Genomic DNA, 16,864 nt, shown 5'->3' with positions numbered 1-16,864 from the left:
AACTTAAACTATGTACCTGTAAGAGGTAATTTAAAAGTATATTTTAAAAGTAAAATAGAAAAACATCTTTAAAATAGTCCACTTATTGAAGATGAAAACAAGAGAAAACCCAAAATAAGAAAACAATCCTGTGACCAGAGTAGATCCAAAAATGTTATCAAAAGAATAAATACTTAACCAAATATCAACATAATTCCATCAAGTACCATTAGTTCCTATACTAGAAATAGAACTAGGCTTTTAACATAATTGGCCTAGGACAATCATTTCTGCCAAAATATGCAAAAAAAAGGGGGGGGGGAACCAGGGTTCCTATACTTCCTAAACACAAAGCATTATGTTATGTCCACTAATGCCTAAGAAAACAAACTTGCATCCAGACAAGAAAGAAGTACAACAGGTTAAGTGTCAATCTTTACCAATTTATTTTATACAAAACAGTAGCAATGTAGAATATGGGAATTATCTTCCGCTGCCACACACGCAAGTTGTGAACATTCCAAGCCAATGTATACAGTTTGGAGGGGAAGGCTAAATGACAGCATCAACCATGCTACTGAACATAGGAATTTTTTATTTAAAAAGATTAAAAATTAGATAGCAATGTCTTCTTAATATTGCTCTCATCATTGAAGACTGAAGAAAAATAAAAAGTGACTTTTTAAGATTAAAAAAAGAGGGAAAGGGAGAAACAAAGAGGCTGCTACAACACTGCCATACTGTCAAACCATCATACTTCAATATTTGCATACTTGATAGCAGCATTATTTTTACTGAACCGTGTGCAACTACGTTTAGAAACACATCAAAGCAAAATATCATGGCAGTCATCAATCAAGATCCAAAAAAAAGAAAACAAACAAAAAATAACTCTAGGATGAACACACTATAAGTAGATGAACATTTATGGAGAATGAATCATTATCTACATTCTTGGACTGTTCCATTCTGCTCCAACAAAAGTGTCAACTCAAACTGTCAACTGTGCATTTTTGGAGGATTTGAGTTTTTCCAGTTCTTATTATACTGCATGCTTGGAACAAAGAGGGATTTAATTAACCCTTCTACACAATGAACTTTAAGTAGACCGCTGAAAATAAATTTACTACTTGTAAACACACACACACACACAAAAAAAATACAAGATTTTTTTATCTTTAAACAATCAGTGCTTCCAAAAGCGCATTATCTTCTATATCGACCTCTCTCCCCTCGGTCTCTGTCCCGGTCACATAATCGCTCTCTTTCTCTTTCTCTATCACGTCCTCTATCTCGTTCTCTGTCTCTTCTGTTATCTCTAGGGCGGTCTCGCTCTCGCTCCCGATCTCTTTCACGGGGTCTACTTCTCCGACCACTGACAACAGCTTGTGTGCGACGAAGGAAATCATCCACCCTCATGTCATAATCATGCTAGAAAAGGTAAGAAATGGGTTAGGTATGTCAAAAAAAAAAAGAAATTTATGGTCCCTATATTGTAATTACTGTACAGTAGAGAAAAAAATCTAGAGAAATACACTAATGGATTAATTCACAAAATGCAATTTTGATACTGCTTAGAAAAAGGATTTTGATGTCTTACTAGACACCAACAACAGAAATTATTCAAATCCTGTTGAAACTCACTTCGTGCAGTTTGCTATATAACTTCAATGACTTTTCCATCTAATTTTTTTAATAAGATTCAGGCCAAAGTAACAACGATCACAGATACAAGGCTGATGCCAACTATGCTAAGTTTCATCAATGTTTTTCTGCAATAGGTGAACCCTACTTTTTTTTCCTTCTTTGATTCTACAAACTAACCTGACCCAAGTCTGCCCTCTTATGGTAAAATGAGGAATTCTTACATTCCAAATTTTCTTTCAAACTAAACCAGTTAATGACAACTTATGAAATAGGACGTGATTTTAAGAAAATACTTTAGTAAGATTGTTAAGTCTACTCCACACAGATCTAATAATACATAAAAGGCTGAGGAGGATGAGAGAGGGTAAGATGAGCAACTGTCCAAGTTGTCACTGTGGCTACTTATAATCTTGTTCCCTGCTCTAGCTTTCTACTCTTGGTTCTCAACTCACCTTTACTTAACTGAACTTGGTCTTTCTTCAAAGGTCAGCTCAAATATTCAGAATGTAAGGTTCAAAACCACAGTTCCACTCTACCTCTCACATACAATGAATACATGAATATATTAGCATAAAATATATACACTAACCAAAAAATTACATAAAAAGGACAAGTACCCTTTAGTAAAAGAATCTTAGAATTCCTATTTTGAAAATTATGTAATCATTTATACCACCACAACTTGGGATGCCTGGGTGGCTCAGTTGGTTAAGCATCTGCCTTCAGCGCAGGTCATGATCCCAGGGTCCTGGGATCAAGTCCCACAACAGGCTCCTTGCTCAGCAGGGAGCCTGCCTCTCCCCCTGCTTTTGTACTCATTCTGTCTCTGAGAAATAAATAAATCTTTAAAAAAACAAAAACAAAACAAAACAAAAAAACACCACAACTCATCTTAGCCAACTAAGATTTCATCATACATAGGCTGTGTATTTCTTCCTGTGTGACTGAAAAAAAAAAAAAAAAAGTCTATTAGTCAATTAGGATTCTCAAATTGTTTCACGGAATATTAAAGATCCTAAAATGACTTGATTTTGAAGAATTAGTATCTTTACGAGAATAAGAAAATAATTAACATAAAAGTATCTCAAAGATAGGCTGGGCTACTCTTGACTGGCCCTCTCAAATATGCATGCTCTTCAACTAAGCAGGAAGATAAAGAATGTTTATTTGGCCCAGCCAAAAAACTCATGTCAAGTACGGCAGCGGGAAGGAGGTCGGGGATGTCCAAACTGTACATCCTACTTTAACAACCAACCTACCTTTCTAAAACTATCAAATTTACACACAAAGGAATCATAATAACAAGTACAAGGAGACAATTTCAGTTTAAAAAAATAAAAGTACTATTAGAGGGAAAAAAAGAGTATCAACCATTTAATAAACAATCTCTAACTAGTATAATGAAAACCCAAGAAATCTCCAACTAGAGATTGCCTTTCATTCATTCTGTTTTGAAGTTATCAAAAAAAGCTTTCCATATCAACCATATCAAATTATTAGAACCAGTAATTACTAAAGGACAACTACTCATCTGCCTTTCTTAACATCTGTTTGTCATTTGTTAGCATCGTCTTAAGAATCAGACAGTGGAGGTGAATTGATAAAATCTGGCAGAGAAACAAATAACTAAATGAGACTAGAGATGACCTGTTAAGTAACTTAATACACACCATCTATCCTGTGAAAACTAAGTCCGAATATACAGAAAGCTTAGAAACACCTATTTGCAATAATAATTAGTTATAACTGAAGACCCCTGTACCGAAAGAAAATATCCTAGTTATGATATCCTTATGACATTAGCTAAGAGTTACAAGTAGAACTTGCCTCAACTTGCGCAGTCTGCTTGATCAGTGAAAATAAATACAGTCTATTTAAATAATCCAAAGGGATTAGCCATATTTAATTAAAACAAGTTGTGAATTACTTCAAAACAGCATTCAGTAAGAATATGAAACAGTCCACCACTCAACATAATCTAGTATCCCCACATTTAAATTATCAACAGAATTCAAAGTAGTTCCCTCACACTTGAGCCTTCTCGTGCACTTACTACTCGCTTATCTCTGTATCTTGCTTCATGTGGTACTGGGTGATGTCCTGAGTAAGGGGGATGAGCTTGAGGAGGTGGAGCATGGTGTTGATAGTAAGGATGGTGTGGAGGTTGTTCCATTCCAGGATAAGGAGCCTAAAAAAAGAAAACCACTTCCATAAACATCTACCAAATAAACCATTCTTAGAATTTCCCTATACAGGGCGCCTGTGTGGCTCGGTTGGTTAAGCGACTGCCTTCGGCTCAGGTCATGGTCCTGGAGTCCCGGGATCGAGTCCCACATCGGGCTCCCTGCTCAGCAGGGAGTCTGCTCCTCCCTCTCATGCTCTCTGTCTCTCATTCTCTCTCTCGCAAATAAATACAATCTTAAAAAAAAAAAAAAGAATTTCCCTATACAAACCACCTATCCCAAACAATTAATTTAATAATCTGTACGATCCACTTACTCTGACATTAAGGTTCTTCAAAATACCCTCTTTATGTGCTTGTTGAAAATATGTGCATAATGAACTAGTTATACATCCTTTAAGATTTTAAATACTAATAGAACACAACAAACCATTACACAGTGCTTACAATGAACAAGGCACTGTCCTAAGCACTTCACACATCTTATTTCTCACAGCAACCCAATGAAATAGGTACTGGTATTCCTAGTATACAAAAGAGGAAACTGAGCCACCAACTGGTTAAGTAACTTGCTTAAAATCACTGCTAGTAAAAAGGTGGATCTGGGACATAGCATCAGGCATCCTGGCTCTAAGATCAATCATTAACCATTATGCAAACATTTACCCTTAAAAAATAAAAAGACCTCCAGGACATACTGAATTTTTAAATGCCATTATAAAATGAGTTAAGGGCAAATCAAAGATTACTTTCCTAGTTAGCGCCAAGATAATATTCTGACTTTTTAAAAATTTCACAGAATCTAAAGGAAAGCCATCCTATAATTCATCTATCTGTATACAGTACCTTAAGTGAAATAAGTCAGATGAAGAGGCCACATTACAGGCAGCATTTAAAAAAAAAAAAAAAAAGATAATAAGAACTACTTAAACTTCCAAGTTTTTTATTTCTCAGGAACTAATGCTTCGGCTATCCTCAATACCTTAAAAGATACTCTAAGAATATTCAGTTTTCTTACAGAAAGAAAAAAAACTAAAAATCATGCACAAGAAAAAAAATTATGCACAGGATTTAATTAGCTTAATTTTTTAAAAGATTTTATTTATTTTAGAGATAGAGAGCACAAGCAGGAGGGGGAGAGGGAGAGAGAATCTCAAGCAGACTCCACGCTGAGCATGGAGCCTGATGTGGGGCTCGATCTCATGACCTGAGCAGAAACAAAGAATCAGACGCCTAACCGACTGCACCACCCAGGGGCCCCTAACCTTATTTTAGAAAGAATTTACTGAGTATTGGGATCAAGCACTATGCTAAACTTTACATATATTTTGTAAATTATCTTCCCCACACTCCCATGAGGTCAACACTGATATTCATTAAATTTCAAACCATACAAAGACAGACACAATGTCCATTTCATTCACCAACCCAGCGTAAAGCGGAGTGCCTTACACAGAATGGGTACTAAATATTAATTTGATGAGCCAAAGAATGAACAAATGTCCACTGAGTTTTACAGATAAGGAAAACTAAGAAGAAACTTGTCCAAGGTCACAGAGTTGAAAAGGGAAGGCATTTGAACCCAGGCAGTTTACAATACTAGCCACTACAGTAGTAAACCATAACACTTAAAACTTGCATTAACACAAATCAAATTATTCATTAGTCTTTAGTTTTAAAAATAGCCCTCCAACTATTTAGATTTATATTTTAAGTCTCTTAATGGGTAACTGTAACAATCACATTCCAAATAAGCATTCAAAACATATGGAACTGCGAATGAAATTAAATAATTTGCAAGAAAAGAATACAAACCATTCCTTGCCAAGGTGGTGGTGGTCCCATGTTATGAAATTCCCTCACATAATCATTGTAGGACTAAAATGAAAAATATTAATGTCAATAATAAAAATCAAACCCGAACTATAAAGTAAATCAGATCCTGGTTTTATGAACATTAAATATATAAAATAAAATACTTACCCCATTTAAAAACACATCTCGGCGAACTCCTGAAAATCGTCTGTTGGGAATAAGATTTGTGAAACTAAATTCAGGTAATTCATAAACTAGTTCCAAGAATGTAATTTAAAGCTAAGCAAGAGTGAACCCAACTTACCTGTCTACTTCCTGGTATCGTGGATCCTTTAAATACCCTGTTCAAACATCAAGCATTTTAGTAAATCAAATTTATATTTTTTATTATGGCATTATAATTAAACCTTCCTTACCACTCATTTCAATTCTTCCCATGAAATATAGTGATGCTATTAAGTGATGCTATTATTGTATTATTCCATTTTCAGATTTTCTTCTCAGATTACATGATAATCTAGGAAGTAACTAAATAACTTACTGGTATCACAGAATTATAAACTGCTAGAGAGGTTTTCATATGAATCTTCTAAAATCCACACCCCAATTCTCGCTAGATAGAAAATTTCTTCATGCTGCACCATAAGGAAAGTAAGGGCAGAGGAATTATCTTGAGGACAGTGGTAACAGGACTTCCTTAAATCAAATGTTTACCTTCCATCTTAGGTATACACAAGCTTTGCTAAGTCAACCAGATAGTTTTAAAAAATGCAAACTTAAGAGGGAGAAAAACAAAACTGCAAAAGTCACAAAAATGAAGATTATACATTTTAAGTGAAAGAACCATGGTGAAAAAAGAAATATTCTTTCTCCCCTTCTTTAGTAAGGACTTAGCAAATTAAAATGTAAAAACATTTGCGTGGCCATGTTACTAAGGAAAAACTAATTTCACTCTCTGGAATATCCCATTTTGGAAAAGAATAAGGTTTATCAAGCCACTTGTTATGTAAAAATGCTGTAATGCTCACTAACACCAATTTTCAAATTGCCTAATTTTTATAAGTGTATTACTGTTTTAAATAAGTATCTTCTCTTAAATACAGTTTGCCTTTTTTAATTGGTAAGGGAAAGACTAGCTGAAAAGCTGCTGTGTAGATTAAAACCAAATTATTTCTCATTCCTCTCTAAAAACATGATGTTAAAAGATTTTTATTTAGAAAATATAGTATAACTTCAGTGTCTAATTAAAGTTATATACCACATAAGATATTAAGTATAATAGGAAATAAAAAGCATAATAAAGTGTAAGATTACTGCTTTCCCTAACCACTTTTTAATCTTAAAACATGTGTGGTTTCCATTGTGAAATAATTATAAATTAGCAACATCAGGTAATTAACAGATTATGATAATGAGTCACACTAAAATAGATAGCCTTCACAAAGTAGAAAAATTTAAGTGACAACTACTGATAATTTCCTATGGTTTAAGGAGTCACATCCTAAAGTTTTCTCACTTTTAGAACTATAGGATTATAATAATGTTTTTGTGGTGTTGTTGTTGTTGTTTCATAATTTTAAGTCAAATATCTGCAGGATTATAAAATATTAACCTGGTCTCTGGTGAAACTCAGGGGCATAGTCAATCCTTGGTTTCTTTCTGCTGTTATGAATATCATAATCTTCTGGTCGACGCCTACACAAATTAGACACATTAGAAATTAAACCAAAAACTGCTGGGAGAACAAACAGCAATGCAAGAGTTTCTGACAGAAGTAAGTACAAAGAATAGCCCATTATTTCCTTTAAAATAACATCCTAATTTCCGGTGAACAAATCTTAACAGTTTCTAAATTTTAATCCCTCTAATTATTATAAATCAATCCTTGAATGTATTGCTGGAAATAGATATTCTCTGTAATCCTCACACTATGATGAAAAACTTGAATAGTCTGCTCAAAATATGTAAATCAAATTTTAGTATTCTAAACAAAAGTAAATGAGCGGCCCTCAAACTAATGTAAATATCAGGTTTAACAAAACACTTTCCCAAATAAAGTCTCCATTCAGGTGAAAAAGAAAATAAAAAAAACTATCATCATTACACACAACACATTAACTCTAAAATCTATATATTCAAAGTTATTAGAAGTCTAAACAAAATTAAGAATGTCTTATTTCTTTTTGCTTTGCACAGAATGATGCTTTTCACATGATCATACAGAAAATTTGATACGTACTAAGTGACTTTACAGGAAAGTTTTGAAACTCTTGATACTTTGAAAAACTAATTTCTATAGTTAATAACATTTAGAGTTAAGGGAATTTTCTTCTAGAGACAATGCCTTAAAATAAAACTGGAACGTAATGGGGCAGTTTTAACAGAGTTCATAAAACAATTTCAAAGTATATTCTTTAGAAGGTGAAATTTTACTGTCTACAGAGGGCTGCTCTTTACGGTCTCCCATAAATCTCAATGGTTAATGTAATACACCATAAATACACTTCATTTTATTTAGCATTTGATAAAGTACTACACAAAATAAAAACAAAAATTCCAAGTTTTTTTGGTAATAAATATCTTTTTACCCTTTATGTCAAATAAAAATTCTGTAATAACCTGGCATCACTAGTTTTCCAGCTATTTATCAACTGCTTTCATTAACTTTTCCAACACAAGTTCACTCAAACTGCAAAGTGCAATAACCCCAAGCCCCCCAACAAAATAAAAACAGTTGCATCTACAATAAATAAGACTAAGAAAATGAAAAGCTGGTTTAAAAAATAAACATACCGCTTTCTTGTAGTTTGGGGAGTGCATTTACGACCGGTATAAAACATGATAGTAACAGTTCATATAGTAGTCCAACTACTGACTTTAAGCTGTAAGCCACATACATATATGGAGGCCCTGGCAGGCTTGAGAGAAGGTGTAGTGGTGTAATAAGTATAGTTTGCAGTCCATTGCAAAACTGAGGTAAAAACTTCACTTGTATATATTGTATTGCACTGGAAACCTCTTAGCTTAAAACTTCAAAAGACATCTTGGTGTTCAGTCCTTTAAGGCCAAAAATAAGGGGGCTCTGCCAGGTTTCCTCCTACCTACTCGACAGTGTCCTTTTTAAGCTCAAAGAAATGGGGACTCTTGTTGGATTATCTGTACCTACCACAGGATGTTTCCACCAAAAGGAAACTTAACCAAAGGTTTCATCCCATCAACCATACATCCAACAGTCTTTAGCAGAATATTTTAGGTTTAGCTGTATGCAAATCTACACAGGGAAAGGTGTTGGGTAGAAGGGCTTAAATCAGTCCTTTGCAAAGACTTCTCCAATTCTGTAACAAGTTAAACCCCCTTTTCCTGGAAAATGCTGCTTAGTTCATAAAGTAGTGATCAATAACCATGGCGATCCTCTAAAAAACACTTTAAGTCCACAGGTACTGCCAGCATCTGGAAAAGTTGTAAATAGACACAGCAACAGCCCTTCTTTTCGGTTTGTTGCCGGGTCTCCCAGGGCCACTTGATCCCCTTTGGAAAGAACCTATTGTTTTCAGAAGCTCAGCAAGATGTGTGAATTCACTGGGTACATGTTAGAGAATATTTGGCAATGGGGTTAACACATCACGGTGGTAAAATTTGAAACAGTCCCAATAATGCTCCTCTTGAATATCAAAATAACTTAAAATATTTTATCCTCTAAATGAGGCGTCATCTTCTGAAAAAACATTAGTGATCCTTTATAAAAGTCCCATATCTGATAAGGCTTATCCAGAGACACACCTGAAAGAAAAGGCTTTTTACAAAATATTAACAATTTTCGCAAATAAAGACTTCCTCCTCTTCCTCCTTTCTAGCCTGTTCTTAGCAACAAAGGCCTACCTCATTTCAATTGTATACATTGTATGATCAGAATATTATCTAATTTAAACTGGTTATCATCACTCTTTAGCAAATAATTTTTTTCTGCATAAGGAAAGATCCCCATTTTCCTCTTCAAAAATGACTGAGACCAAGGTGACCATGTGAAATCCTCAATGAAGCCACAAACTAGTCCATGCAGCTTGATTTGAGGATTTTCTCTTTCTTCTTTACCGCAGGACAAACTTTTGACGAATCACATTCCTCCATCATGTTATTCTGATACATGTGCCTATTATCAGTCCAAAGAACGTTTCTAACCTTCCCACATCCCGGACTGGTTCTCGACGGGATGGACGTCCTCTTGATCGGGGCTGAGAATGCATTCTTCTCTTGTGACGCATTTTATGAATGACCTGATACAAGTCAATACTTTCATCGGGGGGAAATAGAAGACAAAGCTGGGTTCCACATTCAAGTTCAATTTCCTAGAATAGGAAAGTAGCAATTTACAAGACGAAAACAGGAGAAACTTTCAATAGACTTGTTGTATTTTCCTGAAGTACAAGAACAAAAACTGACTTGGAGACTTCCTTCTCAAGGTTGATGATCATATGGGATTCCAAAAACTTCCTTGATATTATCCTTATATAAGGGTAAAAACTGAAAGTGTAGAATCTCCAAAGTTTAATACACCAATGCAGTTGCTTAAAACTGTGACAATTGTCCTCTACAAACAAAGGAAAATTTCTTTGTGCAAAATACAAAAATATCAGAACAGGGTATCTACCTTAACTCAGCGGAGGAAAAACATGTTAGTGTGTGCCAACGACTTTGATAATCAGGAACTGCGACATACACTAAAATACATTAGATTAACTACAAAGAGATACTGATGTATGGACTTTTTAAAATGAGTTTTTATTTTCAACTACCAACAGTTTCATTTATGAGCAATCAAAGCACACCAGTTGTGGTTCAAAGTTACGTGTAGAAACTATGGGGGTCAAAGATTTGGGTTTATTTTAAACCACCACACTTTTAATTTCATTTGCAGACTTGAAAACCTGGGTACATATACTTTTCATACAGCTTCCTTCTATTCAGAAAACTTGAATGAAAATGTTATAATGGCACTCTGAAAATTATACAAAGTGCAGTAATAATAAATGAAAAACAATTTAAAATCAGGACCAGAATTTCTCTTCAAAAAGTTTTCTTTTAATTGTATTAATGAAAACACCATATAAAGATGCCTTTCAACATTTATGGAGGTCTTACTAAATGGTCAAAATCACAGTAATCATGAATTCCAAATAAGAGTATTTTCCCTTAATCTATCACATGAATTCTTTCAAAAATGGCTTAGAAATGCCCTTCGATAAAACTATCTAAAAGGATTAAATGTGTGTGTTTTAAATAATCAATTAAAACAACAAACCTGTCCATCACGTCCAATCTTTACTGGTTTATGTTCATTCCAAGGATTGGTGAGATGAGCTGACTTAGTGAAGGGTAATTCACGCCTAAATACAAAGTAATGTCAATTATATTCTTTTGCAGAAATCTTTAGGGACCTTAAACTACACTTCAGCAATTAATCTTGATTTAAATGTGACTAAAATTTAAAGAATCACTTAGACTAGTAGCGTTTATTCCCCAGGGAAGGAGCCCCTTTAGAGATGTGTTCTTTCCACATTCTCCAGTGTTCTCAAAAAAAACCTAATTAATATAATGCTTAAGAACATGGTTTAAATCCCAGCTCTCTCTTAACTTCTCTCTGAGCCCGAGTTTCTTCAGCTTATAAACAAGGGTATCACTACCTACACTTCATACTTGTTCTAAATAGTGTGCAAAACGATATATGAAATGTTTAGCTATCTCTTGCTTCTGTGTACTCAAAAAATTGTTTTTATTAACTAATCAAAAGAGCTGAACTTTAATCAGTTAATACTAAATTAAAATAAGTGTTCTCTATCCTTGGTTCAGAGCTGCTCTCCCAGATTCAAATGTCACTGCCCCCTTTTTCTAAATAAATCTTTGAGAGAGAGAGTTCGAGCATAGGGGAGGGGAGCAGAGGGATAAGGAGACACCCTGCTGAGCAGGGAGCCTGACTCTGGCTCGATCAAAGGACCCCGAGATCATGACCTGAGCCGAAGGCAGACGCTTAACTGACTGAGCCACCCAGGCATCCCAGTTCTCCCCCTTTCAATAAGGCAATATTCCCTACCACCCATGGAATGGCTCTTGACAATATGAATATTTACTTAGAAATTCATCTATCTGCACACATTAATTATGCCCTTCACTTATATTACAGTGCAGTACCTATATAACTTCAACAAACCCTGGCTCTAAACTCTGAGCTACAGGGCAATTTGGTCTCACCAACATAAAAAAGATATCCTATATTTTTATATTCTTTATCAACCTAGCACAATGCTGAATGTAAACATGACATGTTAATTGTCAAGGAATAATCAAATTAACAGCATTTGATAAGGTTTTATCTATGTGTGCATAAAGTGAGTAATGCCAAATTAAATAAATGCTTTAAGGAACTATTTATTGTCATCTACGATACATGAAACTGCTCAGCCCAAAGACATACAAATTTTCTTCCACAGCTATCAAAAAAGAATAAATAAGCACACACAATTATTTTGGTAAAAGAATGGGTACCACAAATAGACAAGTTTTGTTGTTTTTAATATGGATGGCCATATCTATTTTAAAGAAAGAAAATAATCAAAAAATGCTTCCTGGAAGTAGCATATCCCATATGCTCAAAGAAAAGTGACCCAAGAAAAGCCAAATGTTAGGAGTTAAGGAAGAGTTACATTTGAAACAATGAGAGAGCTTGTGCAAAGGTATAATGGAGAAGAAAAAACACAAACAAGTAACTTGATCCAGTGGATAAGCTACATAACCATTTATTCTAATCTTACACTAATTTTCTTAAAGATGAATATAGAATGCTCAAATTTTATAACTTCCTTAAACCTTGGAAAAAAAGAAATGTGTATCTAAAGTCAAAGTAACAGGTGGCATGCTCTGTGGTGATGGTGATGTGAACATACAGGGGAAGTGGCCTATGAGGAACGGAAATGCCCACTAGGTATTACTAAAAAGCTTGAATTCTTAGTGTAATATTGATCTTACTTCACAAATCAAGAGTGGTTCAAGAATGTATACACATACACATATACAAAATATATACACACGCTTTTTTTTTTTTTTTTAAACTTTTCAGGCTATCAGAAGTTAAAAGAAAAAAAGAAGACTATACTAACAAGCCTATACCAAAGTCTAGAGTATCTAGAGGGAAATCTCTAGTTAATTCTTTGTACTTTAATACTTTCTTAGATTATCCCTCTAAACTGCCAGTTAAAAAAGTTATAGGAAAGGAATAACCTACAAGCCACCAAAATATAGGAAAATTACAAATTATTACTGTAAAGTTATCACTTTATTTAAATATTAGCAATGGCATACTGAAGGTCCAAAATAAAACCATACGTTGAGCTGGTTGAGTCAGTTGGGGTTAATCTTCTTTGGTAGCATTGGTTCTACAACTAGCTAGATTCTAAAGGTATTTTTCTGTGTTGACAAATTAAGCTCAACCAAGAACTCTGAGGCCCTAGGCAAAACAGGACTCAGAATACATTAAGAGAAACTGCAGGACTATGATCATCGCAACTATAGAATAAGCATCCTAAAAATTACCTTTTGAACAGACATGTAATGATGAAGCCCTAGCTTTACTGTGAGTACTCTAGAGAACATGGAAGTAACTCACTGATTTAAAGAGCCTGGTTAAGTGGGGGCAAATTTAACAAAAGAACATACAACTGTACAAAGGTTCTTAGGTACTGGATAGTGTTAGATTCTTAAAAGTTAAAAGGAGTAATGGAAAAATTCTAAAAGAAAAGAGAAAATGGGTTATCTAGAATGGACATTAAAGGGGTGACCATAAAATACCATCAGTTTATTTAATTCTGGAAGAATGACATTTCAAAGAATATAGCCTTATTTTGAACTAACTCCCAGTGACAACTTAAGTCACTTTTTGTGGCTCCTCTCCTATTTGCTAACATGCACCATGTGGTTGTGAACTTCAGTGTGTCTAACAAAATACCTGAGCCATCAGAAATTCATCGGTTTGGGGTGTGTCTCAAGATTCTACATTTTAACAATCAGATACTACTGATGCAAGTAATCTAGGCACCACACCCAAAGATACTTTTGTCTAATTATTATTAAATCCAAAGGGTGCTTAAATAAGTCTATCATAACTACTGTATCTGAAAAGAAAAATACTAATAGCAGTTACAGCAATTAAAGCCTTAGTTGTTTATAAAGTTTGATACTTTTAACTCTGAGTCAAATATAATTCTCATTTTATAATGAAAATTTAAGAGTACAAGAGATTTACCCCAAGGAAAATACCAATGTAATAAATATTACAAGCCCCTCAGAACTCTTAAGTATTATAAAACTACTCTTGAACATAAGTGATGAGTATTTTCAAAATTAAAGCTATATATAAAAAAATTAAAATTATAATTTTATTTAAGAATATTTTTTCAGAGGGCGCCTAAGCGGTTAAGCATCTGACTTTGGCTCAGGGTCCTGGGATCAAGTCTGGTGTCTGGGCTCCCTGCTTCTCCCTCTCCCTCTACCCCTCCCTCCCCCTGCTTATGTGTGTGTGCTCCCTCTCTCAAATAAATAATCTTAAAAAAAAAAAAAACTCGTTCTGAGCACAGGGTGGCACAACAGTCAGTTAAGCATCCAACTCTTGGTTTCGGCTCAGGTCATGACCTCAGAGTAGTGAGATCAAGCCCCTTGTCGGCCCCTATGCTCAGCGCAGAGTCTACTTGAGAGTCTCTCTCCCCCCCCCCACTTGTGCACGCTCTCTCTCTCTCAAATAAATTTTTTTTTTTTTTTTAAGATTTTTATTTATTTGACAGAGAGAGACACAGCGAGAGAGAGGGAACACAGGCAGGGAGAGTGGGAGGGGGAGAAGCAGGCTTCCCGCGGAGCAGGGAGCCCGATGCGGGCTCGATCCCAGCACCCTGGGATCATGACCTGAGCCGAAGGCAGACGCTTAACGACTGAGCCACCCAGGCGCCCCTCAAATAAATCAATCTTTAAAAAAAAAAAAGGATATTCTTTCCAGATAAACCTAAAACTTAAATACAATAAAGAAACTTTACTACCCAAAATTTTGTACAAAATGTTAGTAGGATCAACTTTTGGGTTTGTATCTCTTCTGTTGGTATATGCATTTCAAACAAGTTAATGAAATAGCCAATAAGTCAATGAAGAGGAATAGGAAAGCAATAATATATGAACAAATTAAGCTCACCTTCTGAAATAAATTTCCTTATCAACAATTTGGAAATGAAGATTAACAGAACAAGTAACATTCAAAACAAAATTTGCTTCCTAATCCTAGGGCAACATCATCTCCAAATATTTTCCAGTAACACCAATGTTTCTAATCATAAAACCATAGACTAACAAACTTCTTGGGCCTCTACAGTTATAGTCATCCAAATAAATCACTCAGTCTACCTCTGCTAAAAAATAGTAAGCACCTTTTTTTCCCTATAAAGTGCCACCGGATTTTGAAATTTTATAATTTTAATTTGATTATAATTTAAGTGTAACTTAATTACAACCTTAATTTCTGAACAGCCATAAATTTATATTTTAAAACCCTGGGTGCAATGGAACAGGGGGATATCACCTAAGGTCTTAACACTGCATTCCCACATTATAATTATGTAATTTTTTTATTTGTTATGTTTTTCCATGTTGTTACATGGATAATTCTTCACTTAAGTGACAAACCATAATTTAACCAATTTCCTACATGGAAGAATTTAGTTTGCTTCTAATTTTTCCCTATAGAAAGTAATGATGGTGTGAAGAATAATGATACATTTTCATGCAGACAGCTTTTTGCAACAGTATCAACAATCAACCTAATGCACTATTTTTAACTATACAGTTGCCCATGTATCTTCATAGTCTTTCACTGTCCCGAAAGTAAAAGTTTAAACTCCTTAGGCTGGCCCATATTATTGTTCATCTTTGTCTTTTGTTCTCTTTATCACCTGCTTCATAAAAAAAGGTGGCTCCCTATCCCACTCACATACCCCCCCCACCCTCCCACCTCCTCAGCCCAATGGTTTGTGTTTCCATGCTCTTCTTCTGCTGGTTTGTCTTCCAGAACATGAATAATATTTTTCATTCTCCATCTCCATCAAAATCTAACACCTAAGCTAACTTTAACTTACAAAAAATACATATGGTCTGTTTCAGGTAATTTTTTTTTTACTGAAATTAATTTTATAGGCAATAGATGTATGCAGGTCATTATAAAGTTCACTCAAATAATTAGCTTTTTATGTTAAAATAACTTTCTAGGTCCAGGATGTAACTGCTTGTGCCCAAGGTGCCATGCCAACAGACTGAAGCTTAAGATTTAACTTTTGTATCCCTGTGCTTGGCTCGACCAGAAATGCAGTATATCCAATCAGCCAATCCCCAAACACCAAGCCACCCCAGTATGGGCTTTTTATCCCAAACAAGGTTGACAACATAGCCCTATCCAACCATTTTCTATTTGTCTCTTCCTTGTTCTTTATTCTTTATCCTATAAAAGCTTTCTGCCTTCTGCCCCATTCTGCAGTTCTCCACAGGACACTGACCATTTCATGAAGTGTTAAATAAAGTCTGTATCACATAAATTTACTTCTTTAATCATTTTTTAACATTGCACAATCATTCAGTAAGAACATAAAAATAGTGGTAATAACTCGGTGCTCAAAATGAGTCTTTTTCTAATAAACAAATTTAAATCTTGATCACATCAGTTCAAAACATCATAATGCCAACTAAACATGATATGCTAACTTCCTTAAGAAATAATAGTTGCTGGGGCGCCTGGGTGGCTCAGTCGTTGAGTGTCTGCTTTCGGCTCAGGTCATGATCCCAGGGTCCTGGGATCGAGCCCCGCATCGGGCTCCCTGCTCAGCGGGAGGCCTGCTTCTCCCTCTCCCACTCCCCCTGCTTGTGTTCCCTCTCTTGCTCTCTCTCTGTCAAATAAATAAGTAAAATAGTAAAAAAAAAAAAAAAAAGAAATAATAGTTGTTCACAACTAAATTAGTCACCTCCAAAATGTTAGCCAAGTTAAAGAGTGACTACTAATTTCCTATTCCAGTTACTAAATGACATAATTAAGTCACTAAAATCATACAGATCTATCCAGGTAACATATCAAGCAATTGTCTAATTCATGACAAACTTACTACTGTATTACTAATATAGAGAACAAATGAAATACATAAAGCTCTTGACTAAATAAACCTTTGC

General features: G+C 34.8%; 1 protein-coding gene across 6 annotated transcripts in view; it reads right to left on the bottom strand.

Moving 5' to 3' along the window:
- Positions 1–401: 401 nt before the first annotated feature.
- YTHDC1 (YTH N6-methyladenosine RNA binding protein C1) overlaps positions 402–16,864 on the bottom strand; it is a 36,172-nt gene continuing 19,709 nt past the window's right edge. For 3 of the 6 annotated variants that reach the window (XM_036109062.2, XM_036109074.2, XM_036109091.2), the window contains 8 exons: positions 10,923–11,007; positions 9,803–9,969; positions 7,236–7,318; positions 5,928–5,964; positions 5,792–5,855; positions 5,624–5,686; positions 3,680–3,814; positions 402–1,410 (listed from right to left, as the gene is read on the bottom strand). In XM_036109062.2, coding sequence (XP_035964955.2) covers positions 1,186–1,410; positions 3,680–3,814; positions 5,624–5,686; positions 5,792–5,855; positions 5,928–5,964; positions 7,236–7,318; positions 9,803–9,969; positions 10,923–11,007 — 859 coding nt within the window. In that variant the 3' untranslated portion in view covers positions 402–1,185. The other 3 variants (XM_036109065.2, XM_036109081.2, XM_078068741.1) reach the window with 2 other exon arrangements.

This window comes from Halichoerus grypus, chromosome 3 (assembly GCF_964656455.1).
Source record: "Halichoerus grypus chromosome 3, mHalGry1.hap1.1, whole genome shotgun sequence".
NCBI classification, from domain to species: domain Eukaryota; kingdom Metazoa; phylum Chordata; class Mammalia; order Carnivora; family Phocidae; genus Halichoerus; species Halichoerus grypus.
Note: the sequence above shows the minus strand (reverse complement) of the source record. Positions and strands in the feature narration are given on the sequence as shown.